The sequence below is a fragment of the Peromyscus leucopus genome, chromosome 2 (assembly GCF_004664715.2).
Source record: "Peromyscus leucopus breed LL Stock chromosome 2, UCI_PerLeu_2.1, whole genome shotgun sequence".
Lineage (NCBI taxonomy): Eukaryota > Metazoa > Chordata > Mammalia > Rodentia > Cricetidae > Peromyscus > Peromyscus leucopus.
In genome coordinates this window covers 64,546,398-64,567,765 of record NC_051064.1, presented here as the reverse complement: position 1 = coordinate 64,567,765, position 21,368 = coordinate 64,546,398, and the positions used below count along the sequence as shown (strand labels likewise).

At 46.8% G+C, this 21,368-nt stretch overlaps 1 protein-coding gene across 6 annotated transcripts in view; it reads right to left on the bottom strand.

The window, feature by feature from the left end:
- Window positions 1–21,368, bottom strand: part of Epb41l4b (erythrocyte membrane protein band 4.1 like 4B) — a 153,046-nt gene that overhangs the window by 79,485 nt on the left and 52,193 nt on the right. For all 6 annotated transcript variants that reach the window (XM_028882995.1, XM_028882992.2, XM_028882994.2 and 3 more), the window contains exons 3-12: window positions 16,856–16,898; window positions 15,997–16,075; window positions 13,948–13,992; window positions 11,687–11,739; window positions 6,205–6,325; window positions 4,366–4,453; window positions 4,120–4,208; window positions 3,732–3,801; window positions 3,462–3,631; window positions 443–552 (exon numbers count right to left, since the gene is read on the bottom strand). In XM_028882995.1, the coding sequence (XP_028738828.1) occupies window positions 443–552; window positions 3,462–3,631; window positions 3,732–3,801; window positions 4,120–4,208; window positions 4,366–4,453; window positions 6,205–6,325; window positions 11,687–11,739; window positions 13,948–13,992; window positions 15,997–16,075; window positions 16,856–16,898 (868 nt within the window). The remainder of the gene's footprint in view (window positions 1–442; window positions 553–3,461; window positions 3,632–3,731; window positions 3,802–4,119; window positions 4,209–4,365; window positions 4,454–6,204; window positions 6,326–11,686; window positions 11,740–13,947; window positions 13,993–15,996; window positions 16,076–16,855; window positions 16,899–21,368) is intronic.

Here is a 21,368-nt window from a genome sequence, read left to right as displayed (position 1 = left end):
CGCGCCGCGGGGTGCAGCAATATTCAGGGACAGGGGACTGACCCCGGGGGACCTGAACTACGTCTCTGCAAGTTCCACATCCATTCTTCTGTGGCCACACAGTTTTCTGGTGAGCATGCTGCCCAATGTCCCCACCAGGAATGGCAAGGTAGTGGAGACAATGGACGCAGTGCCTCCTATGGGCAAGGGTGAGACTGTTGAGGATCCAGGCCTAAAAGAGGTGGAGAGGCACAGTCGAAGGAAGACAGACAAGGAGAGGCAGAGGAGCACACTGGGTGGGGGAAAGGTTACAGCTGGAGGGCGAGGTCCACCAAGACTCGGGACATTCTTTTCCAACAGCTTTCCAACACCAGAAGGTACCGGCCGTAACTCCTCCCCTAGCCAACCCGACCCACCGACCCACTGCAACACTTCCGTCTGCAAGGAAGGAACACCGTATAACCTTTGAATGTGGAATGTCGCCGGGACGGGTAACGTTTGCTAGGCTTCCTCTCAAAGGTGCTGGTTCTTCGCAATCTGGAGCCGTGTGTCGCCTGGTATTCCGTCCGCCCGCTGGGAAGGAAATATTTGATTTGCACGTTAGCACCAATACCAGCTCTCAGCATACCACAGCTAGTGCAAGTGAATATTTTCTTTTTTTTTTTTCCAAGAGCTCCAGCATGCATTTCAACTTAGCATGAACTCACCTGGTAAAGACATGCTAAGTTTAAAGCTTCTATTTGGAAATACAGTTTCCTTTGCCAAGCCAGGCACAGGGGCAAAAATCTCTTTCTACCAAAGGGTAAAACCTACAATTTAAGTACCAACCACTTGGTTGCTCAAACCAAATAGGTCCGAGTACTTAGATCTCTCGATGAAGATTATTGATTAGACACGAAATAACCTCTCAAGGAACACCATAGAGACACTCAGCATTTCACATCGCCTCCGAGGCTGTTGTAGCTGGCCCCCTAAACTAAACCCTGGCTTCGCTTGCAAGGCGCCAAAGGAAATGTCTCCAATTTCTTGGCTTTCCAGACCCAACCACTGTGAAGCCAGCTGCAGCTCCAGGAGGGTCGCTGTGTTTTGCTGATCCACCCATCAGTGCTCCAGTCCAGTGGCTTTTGGCTGGTTTTTCAGATGGAAGGATCCAAATGCTACCTGCTCCAGATGCCTCCCGGGGCAGCCTCACCTCCAAACTGCCCCTCCTTCTTCATTTCTCCTTGAGGAACAAAGGTCACTAGGTCTGAGCCAATCCCGGGAGCATCTCCTCAGGAGGGAGAAGCCTACTTCTTTTGGCAATCTCCTCAACTGCCCTCTCCACCCAACTCCAAATCCACATGGGTACGGGCAGACTGCGGCGGTTCTGCCAACCTCTGCCACACCGACATGTCCATCCTCCCGGGACCTGGAGATACGATTCTTTTTCCTCAAGGACTTGCTCTTCTTTTTCCCTTCCTTAGAGCATTTTAAAAAATACACTCAAACAAAAACTATTCTTTAAACAGGAACGCACAGCCGCTTCCTTGCACGGTAGATAAATCTGAAGTGAGCAACACTGCTGGCATTTCCAACAGAGTTCAGGGACATGCCACGTGTGGGCAGAGGTTACGAAACCAAGTGAAATTCTCTACCATGTAACTGAGATTCTCAGACTCAGGAGTGTCTTTAAAATGTGCATTCCAGGCTGGAGAGATGGCTCCGTGGGCTGCTCTTCCAGGGGACCCAGGTTCAATTTCTAGCACCCACATAGCAGCTCACAATCGTCTGTCACTCTAGTTTTAGGACATCTGACACCTTCTCTGGCCTCTTCACGGTGCACAAACATACATGTAGACAAAACACCCATACACATAAACAAATAAAATTTAAAAAAAGAAAATTCACATTCCAAGGGCTGACACCCACATGCACACATTCACAGACTCTGGTTAAAAGGCCATGTATCTTCATTTTTAAAGATGCCCCAGGAGTTCTCATGCGCTAGTCTTAAACTCAAAAGTGAAAATATGTGAGAATAAGCTATTTATTCAGGCTCTTTTCAGATTCAAATACACACACACACACACACAGCTCTCATCCTTAATCAATACCAAATCTCTTAGCAATGGTGAGAAATTTAAGAACCAGGGCTGGGCCGGGGGGTGGTGGCGGCGGCGGCGGCATACGCCTTAAATCCCAGCATAGATCTCTGTGAGTTCGAGGTCAGCCTGGTCTACAGAGCGAGATCTAGATCTAGGACAGGCACCAGAACGACACAGAGAAATCCTGTCTCGAGAAACAGAGAGAGAGAGAGAGAGAGGGAGGGAGGGAGGAGGGAGGGAGGGAGGGAGGGAGGAGAGGAGGGAGGAAGGAAGGAAGGAAGGAAGGAAGAAAGGAAGAAAGGAAGAAAGGAAGAAAGGAAGAAAGGAAGAAAGGACGCACGCCGGGAAGATGTTTAGGCAGTGAAGTACTGAGTGAGAAATTTAAGAGCCAGGGCTGGGAAGATGATGTCAGTGACGTACTGACACATGCATGAAGATCCGAGTTCAGATCCCCGTCTCAACAGCAGGGTGCTGTTTTGCAATCTGTAATCCTAGCACTGGGAAGGTGAAAATAAGCAGATCTTTGGAGGTCAGCAGCAGCCCAGCTCTCAGTGAGACCCCGTCTCAGAAAATAAGATGGAGATGAGTGGACGAAGACACTTAAGCCACTCTCAGGTCTCCAGGAAAACTTGCACGTGAAGGACGCGCACACAATACCGCACATATGCGTGCACACAAACAAATAGAAGCACCAAGGCCAGGTGTGCGGGGCACACTTGTAATCCATTTGGCAGGCAGAGAGTTTGAGCCCATTGTAGTCCGTAAAACAGGGACACTCGATCTGCCTAACCAGGCTGCCTCTAGGGTTAAGAGTGGGTCGTGAGGAGTTCTAGTGAGGCAGAATCCAACAGAACCTCCTCCAATGACTCTAAGCACTGCGTCTGCCCGACTCACAGGCAGCCACCTCATGTGGCCACTGCACACCGGAGATGAGGCTGGTTGAGACCAACGCACTCTAGTTTTCACCTCCAGTAGCTGCCACGTAGCTAGTGGCCACTGCGCCAGACAGCACTGCTCTAGCTGTAGGTACAGGCCCGGAAATTTTGTTATTACAGGTTGAGCACACTTCACCCCCAATCCAAAACATTCAGGGCCCTAAGCTCAAATACTGGCAAACAGTTCCAAGCTGAGAAAAATGTCAACATCAAAACGTTCCCGGCACCAAGGATTTCACCCCACATCAGTTCCATGTGATCGGTAAAGTGACGGAAGCCAAAAAGAGGCTGTGACTGGACAGACCTAAAGGACAGGACCTTGACAAGGAAGTGGGGGTGGGGCAAACAACCCACGCGGACGGAACGGACGGATGGACACAAATCCGCTGCTACATTCACACACAGGAAAGAGGAGCTGATACTCTCTGAAACAGCTGGCCCACGCCATAAAGCAACTGCCAACCTGAACCGGAAGCGGGAACCCAGCCGGATGAAGTCTGATCTGGTGGACTTGCTGTTGCTGGGCGTGCGCAGACGGAAGAAGGCGTGGTGCTCCACGGCACACTTCCACAGGTGCTTGCAGGTGCGTGCGCTGTCCAGCCTGAACACGAACGTGTGCTCCTGCTCGCGCCCCTGGGGGAGGAAGCCAAGGTCCTCGTGGGGGCCCGTGTCACAGGGACGTGGGTGAGTGGCCACAGGGAGGACACGGGGGCGGGGGGGGAGCACGGCCTACCTGGTCGTCATCCTCCACGACTACGAGGGTCAGTTTGCTCTTTTTAAAGTCCATTTTGGTAATCTTAGGCCTGGTCAGAGAGAAAGCATTTTAAAAAAGGGCAGTCTACAGCCAAACTGTAGTCTACACATCAAACAGTTTCCTTTCTACTTATGACAGTTTAGATTGGCTAAGAAAAGGAAATCATCATTCATTCATTTAAATATGATTATCTAGAGGTTCAGTGCATCGGCCACACACCCACAATGACACTGGGATGGTGTGATTTTTTTTTTTTTTAAAGCGAATCTGGGTGTTGCAAATACCCCTCAGAATCATCCATCACATATAGACTTTCCAACACAAAATAGGAAAAGACATTTTTAATATTAGACAAAACTAAAATTACCAAAAGAATAAGCCTATTTTGTTAGCTCCTTCAAAGATTAATATGCCTGTCGGGGTCAGTCCAAGAGAATATTCACAGCCATCTCTTCCCTACAAACAAACGAAGGGACAGTCGGTAGAGGGTTCTAACAGGTCGTCACAGAGAAGAATGCAAACACAATTTCCTCGCCACAATTTACTTCGTTGGCACACTATGCATTTCTCAGAAACAGCCAGATAAAATGACGAAAACACACAGAGTTCTTACCCTGACGACATGCATGTCCACCCCATACATTTCCAGCCACTTTGCTTTGTTGAGATAGGAGAGTTCTGCCTGGGCAGGGCTCTTTCCCCTTGGAAAAAAAACAAACCAATGGAGACACATGTAAACTGGGTCCCACACACCCGCGGGATCTGAGGAGACCACTGGGCTGCCGAAGGTCATGCAACAGTTATAGCAATGGAGGACACAAGTTTATAAGGACAGAAACGACCTCTAAGAACCCCATGGCAGCTGAACAGGAAGACCACAGGATGGTGTTTCCTAGGAAAACCTAAGAAAACCAGAGTGTATACTGGGCAGTGGCACACCTTTAACTCCAGCATTTGGGAGGCAGAGGCAGGCAGATCTCTGTGAGTTCAAGGCCAGCCTGGGCTACAGAGTGGGTCCCAGGACAGCCTGGGCTACACAGAGAAACCCTGTCTCAAAAAACGAAACAAGAAAAAGAAAACAAGAGTGTGCCCTAAGGCAGAAGGAAAGATTGTTCCTCTTGGCCTTCCTCTGGGAGAAAGGAGGCTGCGTGTGAGAGTAGGTGGGACACGTTGCCTACACATCTGCAAACTTCCCTATCATTTGATAACAACATTCATACCATCTTTTATTTAAGTCATCGGAGGACTGAGGGACAATAGAAGGTCACACTAAGTTAAGTCCAAGAGTAACTAGGAACAGGTGCTTTGTGATGTGTGTTTGCTCGAGTGCAAATGTGTGTGTGTGTGTGTGTGTGTGTGTGTGTGTGTGTGTGTGCGCGCGCGTGCGTGCGCGCGCGCGCACGCATGCATGTGTGTACATCACTGGCAAACTGCCTTACTAGTCCAGGCAAAACAAAAACAAGTATGTTAGATTAGGGAAGACGTAAACACCACACTTTTGGACATACAAGAATACTGCATGTCACATGGTCTTACCATTTCACCGTAGGGTGACAGGCTAAGTCCTCCTGACCCAGAATGTGTGAGACCAAAAGTATCTGTGGTCCCCCCCCCCTTATTTTTCCTTTTCCAGATTTTCAAATACTAGCGTGAGGACAGTGAGATGCTATGAAGGATAAGGCCCAGCTCTGAACGTGAGTCACGTATGTCACATTCATCTGATACATAAAACTGAAGGTCCTGGAGCTGATGTCTTACGTACTTAAAAACTGTCCCTATGATCAGCCTGCCCCTAAGGCCTGGTGTGCACTTTTCAAATGTATCACCAGGTTAGCGCTCAAAAGTTTTACATTTTAGATTCAGTATTTGAGAGTTAGGGATGCTCCACCTATATTTTTTAAAAAGTTTGCTCTAGAACAGCGGTTCTCAATCTGCGGGTCGAGACCCCTTTGGGGGTCACATAGCATATACCCTGCATATCAGATATTTACATTACAATTCATAACAATAGCAAAATTACAGTTATGATGTAGCAACAAAATAATTTTATGGTTAGGGGTCACCTCAACATGAGGAACTGTATTAGGAAGGTTGAGAACTACTGCCCGGGATGGACAGGACCTTGTAAGCGCAGTGTTTTATCCACACCTGGGGTGTCGCTGGTAAGAAACAATCCAATCAGACAGAAGCTATGTGTTTCAGTGAGAGAAAATAGCATGGCTTGACCTTTGCACATTTCTCAGAAGAGAGGTGACATGTGGGCCTTTTGGAAACAGGTGTAAAGCTCAGGGGAGAGGCTACAACCCATCATTAACTGAGCACCTACCTCTCTGTGAGGCAAAGGGCATGCTGTGCTGCACAAGGTCATGCAACTGTTTTTCAGAAGGGTCTAACGGGCACACGGGACAAATAAACAAGCAGTTCAGACCACGAAAGAGGCGCATGGAGGTACCTGTACTCTTTCCATCTCTGGAAGATATCGAATTCCATGGCTTCTGTCTGATTTGGGATGAAGCGAAACTCAGACACAAGCTCCGGTGTGTGTTCCGGGAGCTCACACTCCCCCAGCTCCGCTGTGTGGTTTATAAAAGGGAGGAAAACAGAAGACACTGAGCACTTCGGGTTATGGCTGCGACTGAGCCCACAGGCATTCTTTCCGATCAGAAAGTACGGGTGGGCGCCCCTGAGGCAGAGCCCTCTTGTTATCGGCTTCCCTCAGCATCCCTGGGAGTCATTCTAACACCCCCAATAGAGAAGTACACCATCACCTTAGTCATTACTGGCTTTCCCCTCACTGCTTCTCCCAGGAAGGAGGCCTGGCTCACCTCTCCCCGGGAAGTGGAAACTTGCAATAAAAGGTGTTTGCAGGCCATGGGGATCTGCCCATTGAGAGCCTCTTCTGCACAAGGCTCTCGTTAAGCATGGGTCAGAGCAGCGTTTTAGCGTGTGCAGGGCTGGGAAGGATGGGTCATGAATTTGGTGCATGCAGAATCTGAGTGAGGGATGAAGACGCAGGGAGGGGTGGTGAGCAGGCTGTGGGAGTGACCGCGGAGACGGCAGCGAGCCAGGCAGAACAGAGAAGGGGTGAAGGGAGACGGCTGTGCGAAAGAGGGATGGAGAGCAACAGGACCCTTCCCGGCTAAGAGCCCAATGCACACTGCATGGTTCTCGCTCTTGCCAAGCCGCAAAACAAGAGGGCCCAAGGACACGGTGGCCCTATCCCTCTGAGGCATGAACGAGAAAATCCACTTGACCCCTCCAGACTTCAGAGTAAGAAGGAATCCCCCAGTTTCCTCTTACAACCTGGTTACGGTAAGTATGGGCTTCAGGTTAGCACGTGGAGATGCCACCTAGGGGCTGGATCACCATGCAGACTTGCATGCCCATCCAGGAACAGCCCAGCCATCACTGCCTGCCATTTCACAAGACCCTTGGGGATTGGGGCACTTTCCTTGGAAAGGCAGGGATCCACAGCAGTTGTTTTTGAACTTAAGAGTGCAAAAACATCATTTGGTGGGCTCATGAAAACAGAACATCACTGGGCCCCACGCCCAGATTTGCTGATCTTGATGTGGAGCCGGGCCCAGAACTGAGGGTAACTGTGGGTGACCTCCAACCTCTGATGCACCTACCTTCACCTCTTGAGTGCACCACTAAGGCTGATTGTATGTGGGGGGGGGTTGAAACTCAGGACTTCAACATGCTAGGCAAGCACTCGCTACCAAACTGGGCTACATTCCTACTCCATCCGATTTGTATTCTAACAAATTCCCATGTGGCGTTGACATAGCTGGCCTGCTAATGGGAGAAAGCCTGGAACCTGATGCCTCAGACATCGAATCTACCAGTGGATGGAGCCACACATGCTCAGGAACCTGCAGGGACAGCAGCAGCTCACTATATACGACCACCTTACCACCCCATTAGGCCACGCATGGCCAGCATGTGGCTTCTGAGGACCAAAAATCTCATGGCCCAACTTTCAGGAAGAGGGACTTCATTTGATTTGCAGAATGGATACACGTCCTTGTGGCCAAGTGTGGTGTGTCAATGAGATAAGCTATGGTAGGAGGTTGTCTTGGTCAAGGTCTGGGCTAGACAAAGTGAGACCGAGTCTTAACACACTAAACCAAACAGTTCGTGTTCATGCAGAGGAAGCAATAAAACCAAATTCAAGGAGTCTCTGCCTTTACAAGACAATGTCTGACAGAGAGAAGTGACCTGGCAAATACCTTTCCACTTGAATGCCATCCTTCACATCCCTTAGACAAAGATGTGGAAGGGTCTGGGTCAGGGCATGCAGCAGCCTTTGACCCTGGGCAGGGGCACACACATGAAATTCTCTTCTAGAAACAATCTATAGCCAGAAAGAGAGTGGGATTGGGTTCCCCAAGCCAGAGACCACCACTGACCTCAGTCCTAGAGGTCACTGTGGAGTGAGCGCCTGGCAAGCGCTAACTAAGCTTTGTACAGTCTGAAAAGAGATTCCTATGGTGTTTCATGTACCCACAGGCAAATACGACTCAATGGGACCCTGAGTTTAGTGGTGTCCTAAACTGTCAAGATTAAGAATGCCAGAGACACCACTGAGGAAGAGGGCAGTGTCCCTTCCAGCCTTTGCTGGCCTGAAGCAGGCCTGAGCAGCACCTGGGACACCAGTGTCTTCCAAGAACATGCTGAAAGAACTTGGCACTCCAAGAATCTCCCAGTTCTGCAGCCAGGCTCTGGCTCTGTGGAGACTGTGTAAGGGAAACGGCTCAGCTGTAAGACCGACTAAGCCCCAACCCTGACGTAGCTATCTGTGGGTCCCTGGGCAAATCACTGAGTGGTTCCAGGTCTATGATCTCTACCTGAGACAGGGGAGTTATTACATGGACCAAACTGGAGCATACCATGCCACAGACGATCTCAAATCCCTTTTACCCTTTGACTTGGATTGATTTTCAAATGCACCACAAATGTATTCCCCAAAGAGCACATCCTCCGTGGAAGGCCACAGTCGCTCAACTCAGGGGGCACTATTAATTCAAGAGCAACAGTATGCTAGGCCTTAAAGGCTCAACCACCAGAGGAATCTCTGCCCTTCACTTTGTTCACACCGACAGCGGAGCTAGTTATCACAGTGCAGGGCTGCAGGCTGGGCTTCTGAGGAAAGCAGGTGAGACCACGGGAACGGAATGACAATGTGATGAGGCTTTCCCCGTGTGTGTCCCTCAGTCTTCCCAGGATTTATCTGTACCCGACGTAAGGACTGCGCCTTAAATCTTCCTACAGCTATGGGCGGTTGTACTCTTCTCCAGGCTGCTTTCACAGTCTCCCTACAGTGGGACCAGCGAGGGCTGGGGCATGCCTCCTCCTCTAGTCACTCAGGACAGCAGGACAGGCTTGCAACACTATGCCAATAGCCTCAGGAGGAAGCTTCTGCAGTGATTAATGGCCCCAGGCCTGACACGGGTGCTCGGGTGCTTTCCTTTCATTAACACTACCCCGACAGATCCTCCGGGGCTGCCAAGCCTGACTAGGCCTCTTGAAAAGCTCAGGAACCAGTGCAGATGAAGGCTACTGTCTATGCTGGTAAAATCTGCATCTGGCCCACACAGGGAGCCAGGAGCCTCTACCATGTCTCCAATTCTGTCTACACCATGGCACTCACCAGGAGACCTGCTGCATCAGACTACACAGGGAGAGGAAGCATGCGGCCCTGTATGCCACAGTCAGCTCCAAGCTCACCCCTCTCCTCCTTCTGCACTAACTGAGCATCTGTGAGGAGGTGACGACGGACCAGAAGTATCCAGGAACGGGACTATACCCACTATCAACAAAACATCTTTACAGGTATCAATGTGACAACATACAGTGACTAAAAACAGCCATCAGGGCCGGTGGGATGCCTCAGCAGATAACTGATGACCTGAGTTCGAGCCCCATGACCCACACGGTGGAAGAAGAGAACCAACTTCTGCAAGTTCTTCTCTGATCTCTTCGAGAGCATGCACACTTGTACTTGTGCGTGCATGCATACACACTAAATTAAAATGTAACAAAAATACTAGGAAACTACACACAAAAATTTCTGATAATCTGAACTACATTTCTTTAAAAAAAAATCTAAGCCAGGTGGTGGTGGCACACGCCTTTAATCCCAGCATTTAGGAGGCAGAGGCAGGTTGATCTCTGAGTTTGAGGCCAGCCTGGTCTACAAAGTGAGTTCCAGGACAACCTGGGCTACACATAGAATCCCTGTCTTGAAAAATAAAACAAAACAAAACAACAACAACAAAATATCAATCTAAACTCATTAACAGAGGATGTAGGTGCTGGTGGGTGGCAGATGGGACGTCACGTGCTTTCTGTGACCTGCCTGACTGCTGTGCTGTCCTACCCAGAGTCTGTAATCATGTGATCGACCTTGTGACACTTCTCAGATCAGCTTTTCTTAAATTAGTAAAATATAAGCTGGTGAGATGGCTCAGCAGATCTAGACACTTGCTACTAAGCCTGACATGCTGAGCTGGATGTCCAGAACCCACACATGAAAGGAAAGAACCACTCTCCAAAGCTGTCCAACAACCTACCACACTTACACTGTCACACTCACACACACACACACACACACACACACACACACACACACATGTTAAATAAATAAATAAATAAATATTAAAAATTGTCAAAGCAAAATCTTAGGGCATTCACAAATACTATGAGTGGGTATGTCACACATCATAACCCAGCGAATGCACTCTGCTAAGCACATGCTAATGAAACCCCATTCTCTTAATTAGTGCTGGAGAATTAAGCAAGCGTTTCTCATGCATTTAAAATGAAGATCCACCAGCACCTCCCACAGATGAACAGTCAATCCGGATGGCGGGTCCTACAGGCAGGCCTCCTGCCACCCAGTTCCCACGTGCAAGCTGGTGACTTCAGCACCTCTTGGCCGAGGTCCACACCGGCCACTCACTCCCTGGGAACCTCTTTTAATCTGCTCACTCATGGATGCCACCACCTACCCCCAGCAGCAGCCTGAGTCATGCCCAACTCCCTTCTCACATTAGGGCTCATCAGGGACTCCTGCTCCGGCACCACCATGGCTGCAGTGACTGTGTGCACACCCACCCGCCCTGCTCAGCTCCTTACTATCTCTGTTACAGTAACGGCCCTCACTCTTCGAATCCCTTCTTTCCCAAATCCCCACCACCCAGGCCTTCCTCCATAAGAACATGCAAAGAACTGCTGCTGACCTTACCAAGTTCATATTCTTTAAGTGGGGCCAAAGGCAATCCAGTTTCTTGAACTTCACACTGTGATTACTATCTCTGTGACTTTATTGTTGTTTGTTTGCTTTTTGTTGTTGTTGTTGTTTGTTTTTGGTTTTTTTTTTTCTGAGACAAGGCCTCATGTAGCCTTGGCTGGCCTCAAACTTGTATCTAGTTAAGGATGACCTTGAACTTCTGATTCTCCTACCACCACCTCTTAAGTGCTGGGATTACTGGTGTGCACTATCGCATTTGGTTTTATGTGGTGCACACAACTCGGCCGACTTATGTCAGTTTCAGCCCCTCATCACACAAACCCCTATCCCACACTTGAAGTACTAGGGATGGAGCCCAGGGTTGTGTGCACACCAAGCAAGAGCTGCATCTCCCCTCCTCCTCACACTTTCAGAATCCTTGGTTCTTCCAGTCACCTTCCTCGCCACGGTCCCCCGATGCCCCCCTCTCCCAAGCCTCCTCTGTATCTCTGCTGCTGGAAAACGGTGGCCATAAGCTCTGTGCGTTTTCCCCACCAGACCACAAGCTCCTGGGGACTGAGGTCACATCATATTACTACTTTACATCCTGGAAGAAAACAGGACACCGGGCCTGGTATACAGGGAGTCTCTCTTACTGAAATGAAAGCAGTAACTTTAAGATTTTTAAAGAGGAATGTACCTTGCAGACAGAGAGCAGCTAGCTCCACAGCCGTTTCATAGGGGCACTTCAGTCTTGGGGAAAGAAAAGAAAGAAAGAAAGAAATTAACACTAATAGGAAGCTCTACATTTGGAACCATGTAACAAACATTAGGAAAAAAAAACATCATTTAAAAGGCAACCATGTCTACATAAGGGTTCTGATGCTAGTGGTTTATATTTCTGGTGTCTATGTTAGAGAACACAAACTAACATACTCTACAAATTTCCCAGGGCAGTTCTCCACATATGACGAAACTATCCAAGTATATGTTCTACCAACCATGCAGACACTTCTACTGAATTTGAAAAGAACTCAGAATGTTTAGTTATCCTAAACTTATTTTCTCTTGATACAGTCCATTAGACTTTATAAGCTGCCTTCAATCTTCCTTGAAACAGTCAGGATAGTAAAAATAAACACACCAACACTGTATATACTACTTCCAGGACCACTATATGTGCTCAGTATTCTAACAGGCCCAACTGAGGCAGGACCACAGGAAAGTACTCTTGCAAATACAGTGATTTCACTCATAATTCAAATTCCAAAGTGAGTTGGGAAAATAGCAATGATGGACATTGGCACAGAACTTCATAGTTCTTAAGGTCTTCTCACGTATTACACATTGAGTCAAAGTATAGTCTGTAAACTCTAAGGATGGGTGTAGCCAGTGCCCCCCACCCGACTTCTCATTTTCCAGATGAGAAAGGGAGTCTTCAGCATCTCGGCCCAGGTCTTCCAGCTGACAGGAGGCAACGCTGGCCTCAGAGCACTGTTTTTGTTAGGAGGTAAGCCGGGTGGGAGTGGAGACAAAATGCACAGCACCAGACATATATGAAGTACTGCCATCAATCAACGTTTGCCAAACTGGAGACAAATGCTACAGTTATATGGCCTTTAGTGAGGAGCACAGAATCGACAGAGATAAAAATACACACATGCTCAGCACACACACCAACCAAATCCCGTACTGCATGGCTGAGTAAGACCAATGTATACACTGTATAGTCTCCTCATTCTATGGCCTACCTGACCCTGAAATGTTTAGAGAGCATTTTCTATTAAGAATTTGCAAACACGGAAATTACATTTCATTTATATATTCCATTTACATTTTTATTTATAGAACTGATTTATACTTGGTTTTGTTGTTTGAGACAGGCTCTTATTATGTAGCTCTGGCCTGTTCTGGAACTCACTAGGTAGACCAGGCTGGCCTCAAACTCACTGGGATCCACCTGCCTCTGTCTCCCCAGCTCTGTGATTAGATGTGCGGACCACCACAAATGTCAGAAATCACCCATTAAACTTCCTTCAGATTACATTCAAAATCAGAACATATTCCTATTGGTAACATCAGTTACTGCTTCTTAGTCATAACACAACCTCGGGTTTTTTTAATGTAACAGAAAATATTCAGTAACTCTTAATGGAAAGTGATGAAAGCTAATTTTATAATTATATTTACTTATTTATTCATATAGGTAGCTAAGATTGTGTGTGTGGGTGTGTGTGTGTGTGTGTGTGTGTGTACACTTGATCAGATATTAAGGGGGACTGTACATGCCACAGCATGTGTATGGAGTTCAGAGGATAACTTTCAGGTCCTGGGGATCGAACTCAGGTCATTTGGCTTTGGTGCAAGAGCCTTTACCTGCCAAGTCAGTTTGTCAGCCTTCTTTCTCTATTAACGCGCCCTCAAAACCAACCACACAATGTTGTGAAAACATAATCATGTGTTTGGTTAATGATCACTATAAGCCCAATACCTTGAGTTTAAATAACACTTTTAAGATGGGACAGGAAATGAGAGGAGGAGTCTACCGCTCTTCTTAGCAGTCAGATAAAGACCTCTTTACATGCTTCAGTGTGATGGTGATGGGTGAGACTTTTTAAACTGCACAAACGCTTGTACATGTATACATGTTAACAATGTGTGCTGCTTGCAAATACAAAAGAAGCCAGTATGAATGGGGCAGTGATGTGACAGCGAGAAAGTGGTTCCCAGATACACATCATTCAAGAAGGTCAATGCTCTTGGAAAGGCTCCAAGCCATATAGAAGTCATTTTACACCAGGACAAAAATGACAGCAGTGCAAGTATCTGACTCACATGACAAGACCTGGTGCCCTTCTTTTGAATTTGGTAAAGAGGACAAAGCATAAAAGAGTTCAAACAGGGAGTTACTGAGGCAATACTATGCTCTATGCTGGGTTAAGAGAACGAAAACATACTTACTTTCCAGAAAGAATGTCATGCCTGAGTTGTAAAACAAACAGGTACCTGACAAACATATACAAAAGTCATCAGAGGGGAACCCTTGCCTTTCCCAGCCACCTCCAATCCCCAGCCTCCCATCGCAAATCCCCCTGCACATGCCCTGGCGTCCTGCACTGTCAAAAGGGAGTCCCAACAAATGAGGAGGTGGGAGCCTCCTTCTGAGCCTGTGGAAAAGCAACCAAGGTCTCACTTGGCAGGAAAATGTATATGGGGAGTTTGCAAGATACTTGTAGGCTGGAGCAGGGATGCAACACCAGGAGGTCTGATGTGACTTGCAGGATGGCTTTGGTGCAGGAGAAACCAGCCCAACGGGCACACAGAACTCACACATGGGCAAGCAGTGCATCAAGAAAATGGGCAGGATGGGACCACTGAGCCGGCACTTGGCCTGCTACACCTAGCAGATTCCAGGACTCTCTCAAAGAGTCTGCAGCTGACTGCAGCGTCTGCTGGAAACCACTTGAGGCTTTTCTTCCTGGGGCAGTTAAACTGCCTACTCGGTCTTTAAAACAAACAAACCAAACACACATGCAAACCATGCAAAACACACACACACACACACACACACACACACACACACACACACACACACGAAAAATCCTAGAATTACACTACAGATAATTACAGGGATAATAAGAAACAAGAAGGAAAGTAGCAATAAATAAATAAATAAATAAATAAATAAATAAATAAATAAATAAATAAATAAGCAGGGCTTACTTACCACGCTAAAAAATAAATGTCTTAGTCTTAAGTAAAAAGTCTTTTCTTTCCAGGAAGATGTGGGCACCAGAACCACTCTGTACCAACCAAAGCCTCCCACACTCTACTCCAGGCCTACAGAGTTAGAATCCTACACTCCAGAGTGGTCCCCAGGAACCCCATTTGTCCAAAAACTTCCTAGTGTTTTTGATTCACACACCTGGCTTAAACATGACTAGCTTTCGTGACAGCTAGGGACAACACATTTGATAAGGACCTCCAAAGAGAAACACTGAAGCTCCTTAATGAGTTGACCCTTGGAAGCCATGTGGGCAGTCCTTTCTTGTAGAACGGCCATATACTTTGGATGACCCAGAAATCAAAGTGGGCAGGGAGGCTAAAGGTTCTACCTCATTCCAGAAGGTTTCCACTTCCCCATAGGTCCTGAACTAGAACTGAACTTCCACCTCTGACATTTAGGACACAGACATGCATTATTTGCACATGGTGGCCATGTGGCCAAAAGTTCTGATTCTCATAGGGAAACCCAACGGAAGAAGCCCCTAAGGCCCTTGTCATGGGCACTAGTGACAGCTTTTCAAGTGTCATTTAGGTGGTCCTCTCCAAGTTGTAGACCATTCATCAATGTACAAGTCACTACTACACTGCATCACACAAAGCCAGTGACAAGGACACTCTGGTGATATCAAGAACTCGACAAAGCATTCCATGAACGGAAAGGAAGCGCCAAACTTCAATCCCTATTTATATTCTTTTTTTCTTCTATATTGCTTCGTAAATTCAAGGGATAAACATAGGCACTTACAACATAAAAATATCTAGTGGGGCTGAGAGCTATAAGAGGGTCCTAACAAAATCTGTGGTATGAAGTAAAGGGTTCCTTCCACTGAACAATCAGAATTGTTTTGCAACACACAAAAAAAAAAAAAAAAAAAAAAAAAAAAAAAAAAAAAAGCTATTCTTGACTAAGAAACCTTCTCCCAATATCTCCTTTTGTTTTTTTGTAATGGAGACAAAGGCAAAATGCCATAGATGAACCCTTCATTTTCCCAAGATCCAAGAAAAATCCATCTAATTAGATTCCTATGAAAATTATCAAATTAAGCACACTGGTGGGTTTTCACCAGGGTAGAGAAGCCTGAGGAAAGTGCTATTAACTTTTGCTTAGAAACACAGAGAACTAAAAAGGAATCGAGTCTTCGACTGAAAAACTCCCCTCCCCCCCCCCCAAAAAATCTGGCTGAGGCAAATCTACTGGACAGAATCGCCTGTGTGAGGTCCTACCTTGTAAATTCCTCTCGAAGGTTGTTTGGTTCTGAAGAATAGTATTTGACTCGAAAGTGCAAAGCATAGGCAGGTCCAACTAAACATTTGGAGACAGAAAGGTAAAGGTGTTTGTCTCCCATCAGACAAAAGGAAACACATCACAAAGACAGCAGACCCACTGCTCCATCTGGAGCTTGAAAAATGGAACCAGACTTTTAGGCTGACGGGGATGGCTTAGCTGGGAACTTCACTCCGGCAGAAACCCCTGAGGGTCCGGGTGGTTAAAAGAGCTGGCATTTTGTAATCCTCTGATGGGATTACTCCAAACTGGCACCCATGTTTTACAAAGTACAAAGTGGGCTGGAGGCGAAGTGTTCTGCCGAGTCAAAACACAGTAAAAATATCTTAAGGTATTTTTAAGGGAATGTAATTTCCAAGTGACCTAAGCATAAGCAGCATTAGAAAAATAGAGTTACTACACCTGTGAGGAATGAGCTGGAGCCTTCCTGCTTCCTACTCTCCGTTCTGAATCTGCTTTGAAACTTACTTGGAAGTGAGTAAAAGTGGGTGTGAGGTTTCTGAATAATACATTAGTCAGTTTTCATTGGCAGGGGTGTCTGGTGTGAAAAGGGAGCACGGGGGTGGGGGTGGGGGTGGGGGGGTTCAAGATCTACCCAAAACACTCATTCAGTCTTAAAGCTCTACTCTCTGGCCAGTTTAAAGGAATAAAAATCATCCATTTAACATCGGCTCTATTTACAAATCAAAAGATCTCAAAAATCTTGACAAAAGAGTTCTCTGACATGTTTCTAAAAAAAAAAAAAAAAAGAAAAGAAAGAAAGGAGATGACATGAGTGGATGGGAGTCTATGCCTTACCTTTCATCTGTTTCTTTATGGGTTTCGAATGATCCAGCCAGTGCTGAAAGAAAGAAGAGGTTTCTTTAGGAACTAAGCATGTGCCCCTCAACTTCCCCTCCTCTACAAACCTGGGTGACTCCCCTCACAAAGACCTGAGACTGAGTCAGATCTTGGATTCCTAACTGGAGATCCGCAAACCGCTAGGTATGGTATTAAAAATTCTTTGCTCACCCCGGAGAAGTGGCTCCGTAGTTAAGAACACTGGCTACATTTCCTAGCACCCACATGATGGCTCACAACCATCTGTAAATCCAATTCCAGGGGATTCAATACCCTCTTCTGACCTCTGTGAGCACTGTACTCATATGGTGCATGACATACATACTCAAGCAAAATACCCATATACATAAAATAAAAATAAACAAACATTTGAAGTACTTGCTCTAGGGGTAGGAGTTTGGATCCCCAGAACCTACCTAAAAGCCAAGCAGGTGTGTAGTGGTTGCCTGTAATTCCAGTTTAGGAAGGCAGAGAGAGGATTCCCAGAGTAAGCTAGCTGATGAGATTAGCAGTATCAGTGAGCTCTGGGTTTGATTGGGAGACCCTGCCTCAATGAATGAGGTGGCAAAGCAATATCAACCCTCCATATGTGCCCACACACATGCAAACATGCATACACACACACACACACACACACACACACACACACACACAGGAACCACATATGTAAACAGAAAAACGAGTAATTTGCTTGTCCATGTAAGTGCATTTTTCTTACAGCCAAACTTGCCCTAAGCTTTTAAACAGAGTTCAGGAAGTTCTAAAACCCCTAAAAATTTGATCTGTAAAGTCCCTTCTAAAAATTCTGGGTTGCGGACGCTACTGATGATACATTATGCTGCTGATCGTGCCTGGTAACTCTGGTCTCCACTAATCTAGCAGAGAGTACAAACTCCCATGCTAAGCTCTGACTATACATCAGCCTTGGGTTCCGACTCCCTCAGCTCTGAGATCAGGACCCTTTACTCTTTTACACCCCTGGCCTCCACCACTGAGAGAAAGAGAGGCAGATGGTTCCACTGTGGCCAGTGAGGGCATTTCAACTGCTCCTCACATTTACCATAAAACCCACTTCAGCTTTATCTACCTAAGGAGTTTACAAAGCCACTTCTCTCATAAACATTTATGTCAAGATTGCTGACATCTGCTCAGCAGCCTAACTTCTCCAGAAAGCTACATAAGAGAATACCATAGAGGTATAACATCCAGATAAACCCATCCTAAAGAGAGAACATTGTGAATTAAAAATGCGTTTTATCCCTCTGGCCCATGCATCCTGCTTGGCTACACAGCAGACCATGGAGTGTTACTCATTTATGCAGTAACTATGACTGCCTGGTTGTGCCTGGGATCTCAAGAGAGAACAGTACTACCAATCAACAACCTAGGAAAGGTCACAAATCAAAACCTGAGGTCTGGTCTCCACTGACTGCTTATCATTCTCGTACCATCATAAAGTTGAACTATCACGAGTCAGGAGCTGGCTGGCTGTACTCTGAGTCTCTCAGCTCAAACCCCAATGGCGAGGGACCATGTGGCTGATGGCTTCTGTGTTTCCTGTAAGAGGTTCCAGGTGTGGTACTCGGCATGTTCTTATTGGACTGAGAAATATTAAGTGTGACTTTCAAAAGAATTTTTATTTTATATGTATGGGCATTCTGCTCGCACGGTGCACACAAGTCTGTGCCATGTGTGCGCCATGAGGCTAGACGCAGGCATTGGGCCCCCCAGAACTGAGGTTACAGATGGCTGTGAGTTGCCATGTGGGTGTGGGGAATTGAATCCTCTGGAATGTCAGCCAGCGCTCTTAACTGCTAAGCCAACTTCCCAAGCCCAAAGTGTAAATTGTTTTTTAAAAAGGGGGGGGGGGCGTTAGACATGTTCACCATCACTGTTAAGTAAACTCAACGCACACCGGAACTTCACTGTTATAAAAAGAACTGGAATGAAACAGGCAAAGTAGGTTTCTCTCCAGCTGTTCTGAACCCGAGGCTAATTCTGCTGACTGCCAGGGACTTGCAGAAGCAATCTACACCATGCACATGTTACTAATGAGAAAGGGCAGGGCTGAATGAGCACAGTGTATTCCACACCTAACCACAAAGCCTGAGAGGACTGTGTAGGAGGAGGGGGAGGTGGAAACACAAAAAAGCACATAACAGATGAATTAGAATACAATTAGCGTGCGGGCAGTGCTAAGGAGAGGAGGATGTCGCCCTTTGTCATCTCCACACTGCCTAGGCTGGGTAATAAAACCGGATCACCACAGCAGGAGGCCTATCTCCAAGGCACATGGCTGGGATGCTACATCTCATTGTTAATAGCTTTGAATTGGCAATGACCTAAATGTCCATCAACAAAGACGGATTCAAAAATGGCTCATCTGTATAATGCAATACTATTTTAAAAGGATGTAGGCCGATGTTTACTGATGTGACAAGAGAGCCACAGCACAATGTTAAGGTAGAAAAATAAATCAGGTAGGATCCTGTTTATAGAGAATTATTATTTTCTCTCAAGATATGTCCAGAAAGATTTGTTGGGCATTTGGGGGTGGGGTGGGGAGGGATGACAATAATATGAATGCCGTTTTCTTTTGTTTTTCTGAACAGCCCTTTATTTTAATGAGATTGTTAATTGGAGGGGCTGGTTGTCCATTTTGTATTTATTCATTGTTTGCCTACTAGGCACACTTGTTCTGTTTCCTGAGACAGAATCTCATGTATCCCAGGCTGGCCTCAAGCTCTCTATGTAGCCAAGGATGACCATGAACTTCTGATCACCTTTCTTCTACCTCCTGAGTTCTGGAAATGCAGGTATGCACCACCACACCCAGACTGCATGGTGAGGAGCATCTGACCCAGAGCTTCCTGCATCCAGGGTAAGCACGCTAACAACGATGCTGTATCCTCGGCTCTGTGCTAGGCAATTCTGATTAGGAATTTGCAGGACAAGAATCAGACCTCACCACTGCCCTTAAGCATGCTGAAAACCCCTAATCTCATTCTGGGAAGGACAGACACAGAGAGGACAGAAGCATATTTATGCTCCTGCCAAGTACCATGCTAATGTCTGACCAAACCTGTGCTTAAATGAATTCACCATTCCCAGGCACAGAGAGTTCTCCTGCGGCCAGCCTTCTGGTCTAGGCAGCTCTAGACACTCACAGCTTAAAGGAACCCACTCTTCCTTCCTCTCTCAGGTCTCCTTACCATCATTCTGAGTAGACCAAGTTCAAAACCACCTCCCCTCTCCTTCCACTGTCCTCTCCATCCAAGTCCAATTTGTGTGGTTTCCTCGGCCTGAAGGAAACTGATTCCACAATATAATGATGGAAGAACTAAAATAAGGACGTTGGTACCCAGGAGTCACCCAAGACCCATCAGCCACGCTTGCAAAGCATCCATTTCACAGATGGACCTAGTGGGCCTGTTCAATGTTTACTACTCAGTCTTCCATAGCCTCCTCTACAGGAAGATGCCCTATGGATCTTAAAATGTCCACAGCTCTATGTGAAGTCTATAAAATCTCAAACAATCCCAGGGTTTATGGGCCAGCCCAAGAGGTGAAATGGCCAAATGTCCCTAGCCGGAGCTAGCATAAGGGCAGATGGATGCCAGATGCTCTTAAGGGCAGCAGGCAGCTCTGCCCTGGGGCTACACTGCTAATGGGGGTCCCTTTATCTATCTTTATGGGGCTTCGTCCTTTGTATCTAAAGCAACTCTTGCCAAGACAGAGGCCACGAAATATTTGGGGCTTTTGAAGCCAAGAAAAGAATCAAAAGTGATTATCATTATTCTGAAGTTCCCAGACCCATGGGGATTTTCAGAACAGGAGGAGCTGGTAGCTCCATTAGAGGCAACAAGAAACCTGTCATGATTCTGAAACAGAGATGACAAAGCTTATCTTGTGTCCAACCGCTGCAGAGGCTTACCAGCTGCTGATCACTGTGTCCCCAAGAATCCCACACCCTGTGACTTGAATACCAAGGCCACAAAAGCCAGACCTAGCATTTAGAATTATATCCCATGTCAGCTTGAGAGCTGTATCCAGAAGCAGTAAGACCTGTCAGGTGTATTCACCTGCATCTTAGCTAAATAAAGCAGACCACCATCAGTGAAGGTGAAGGCAGACAGCCTCTGAGCGCCTCCACAGACCATTAAACCAGTCACCACAGGCAGACTGATGCATTTCCGAGTTCAAATGGCAAGACACTGAACTCAACTCTCAAGCGGGTGTTAGCAAGGTGATTTCTTGTCTGAATCTGTCATGCTAGTCCATCTGGCAAAGTCCTGTCCATAAATCAAGATGTGGGAAGTGATCCAGGCAGAGCCCATCTGTTCTACTACAGCATCGATCTGAAAATACGACCAGCATAGGCTGGCCGTAGAATTTAATGCTCCGAGTCCTCATGGGAAGCACTCAAGCTCAGAGGTTAAAGAGAGTCTAAAATCTCTGTTCATGGCACCTT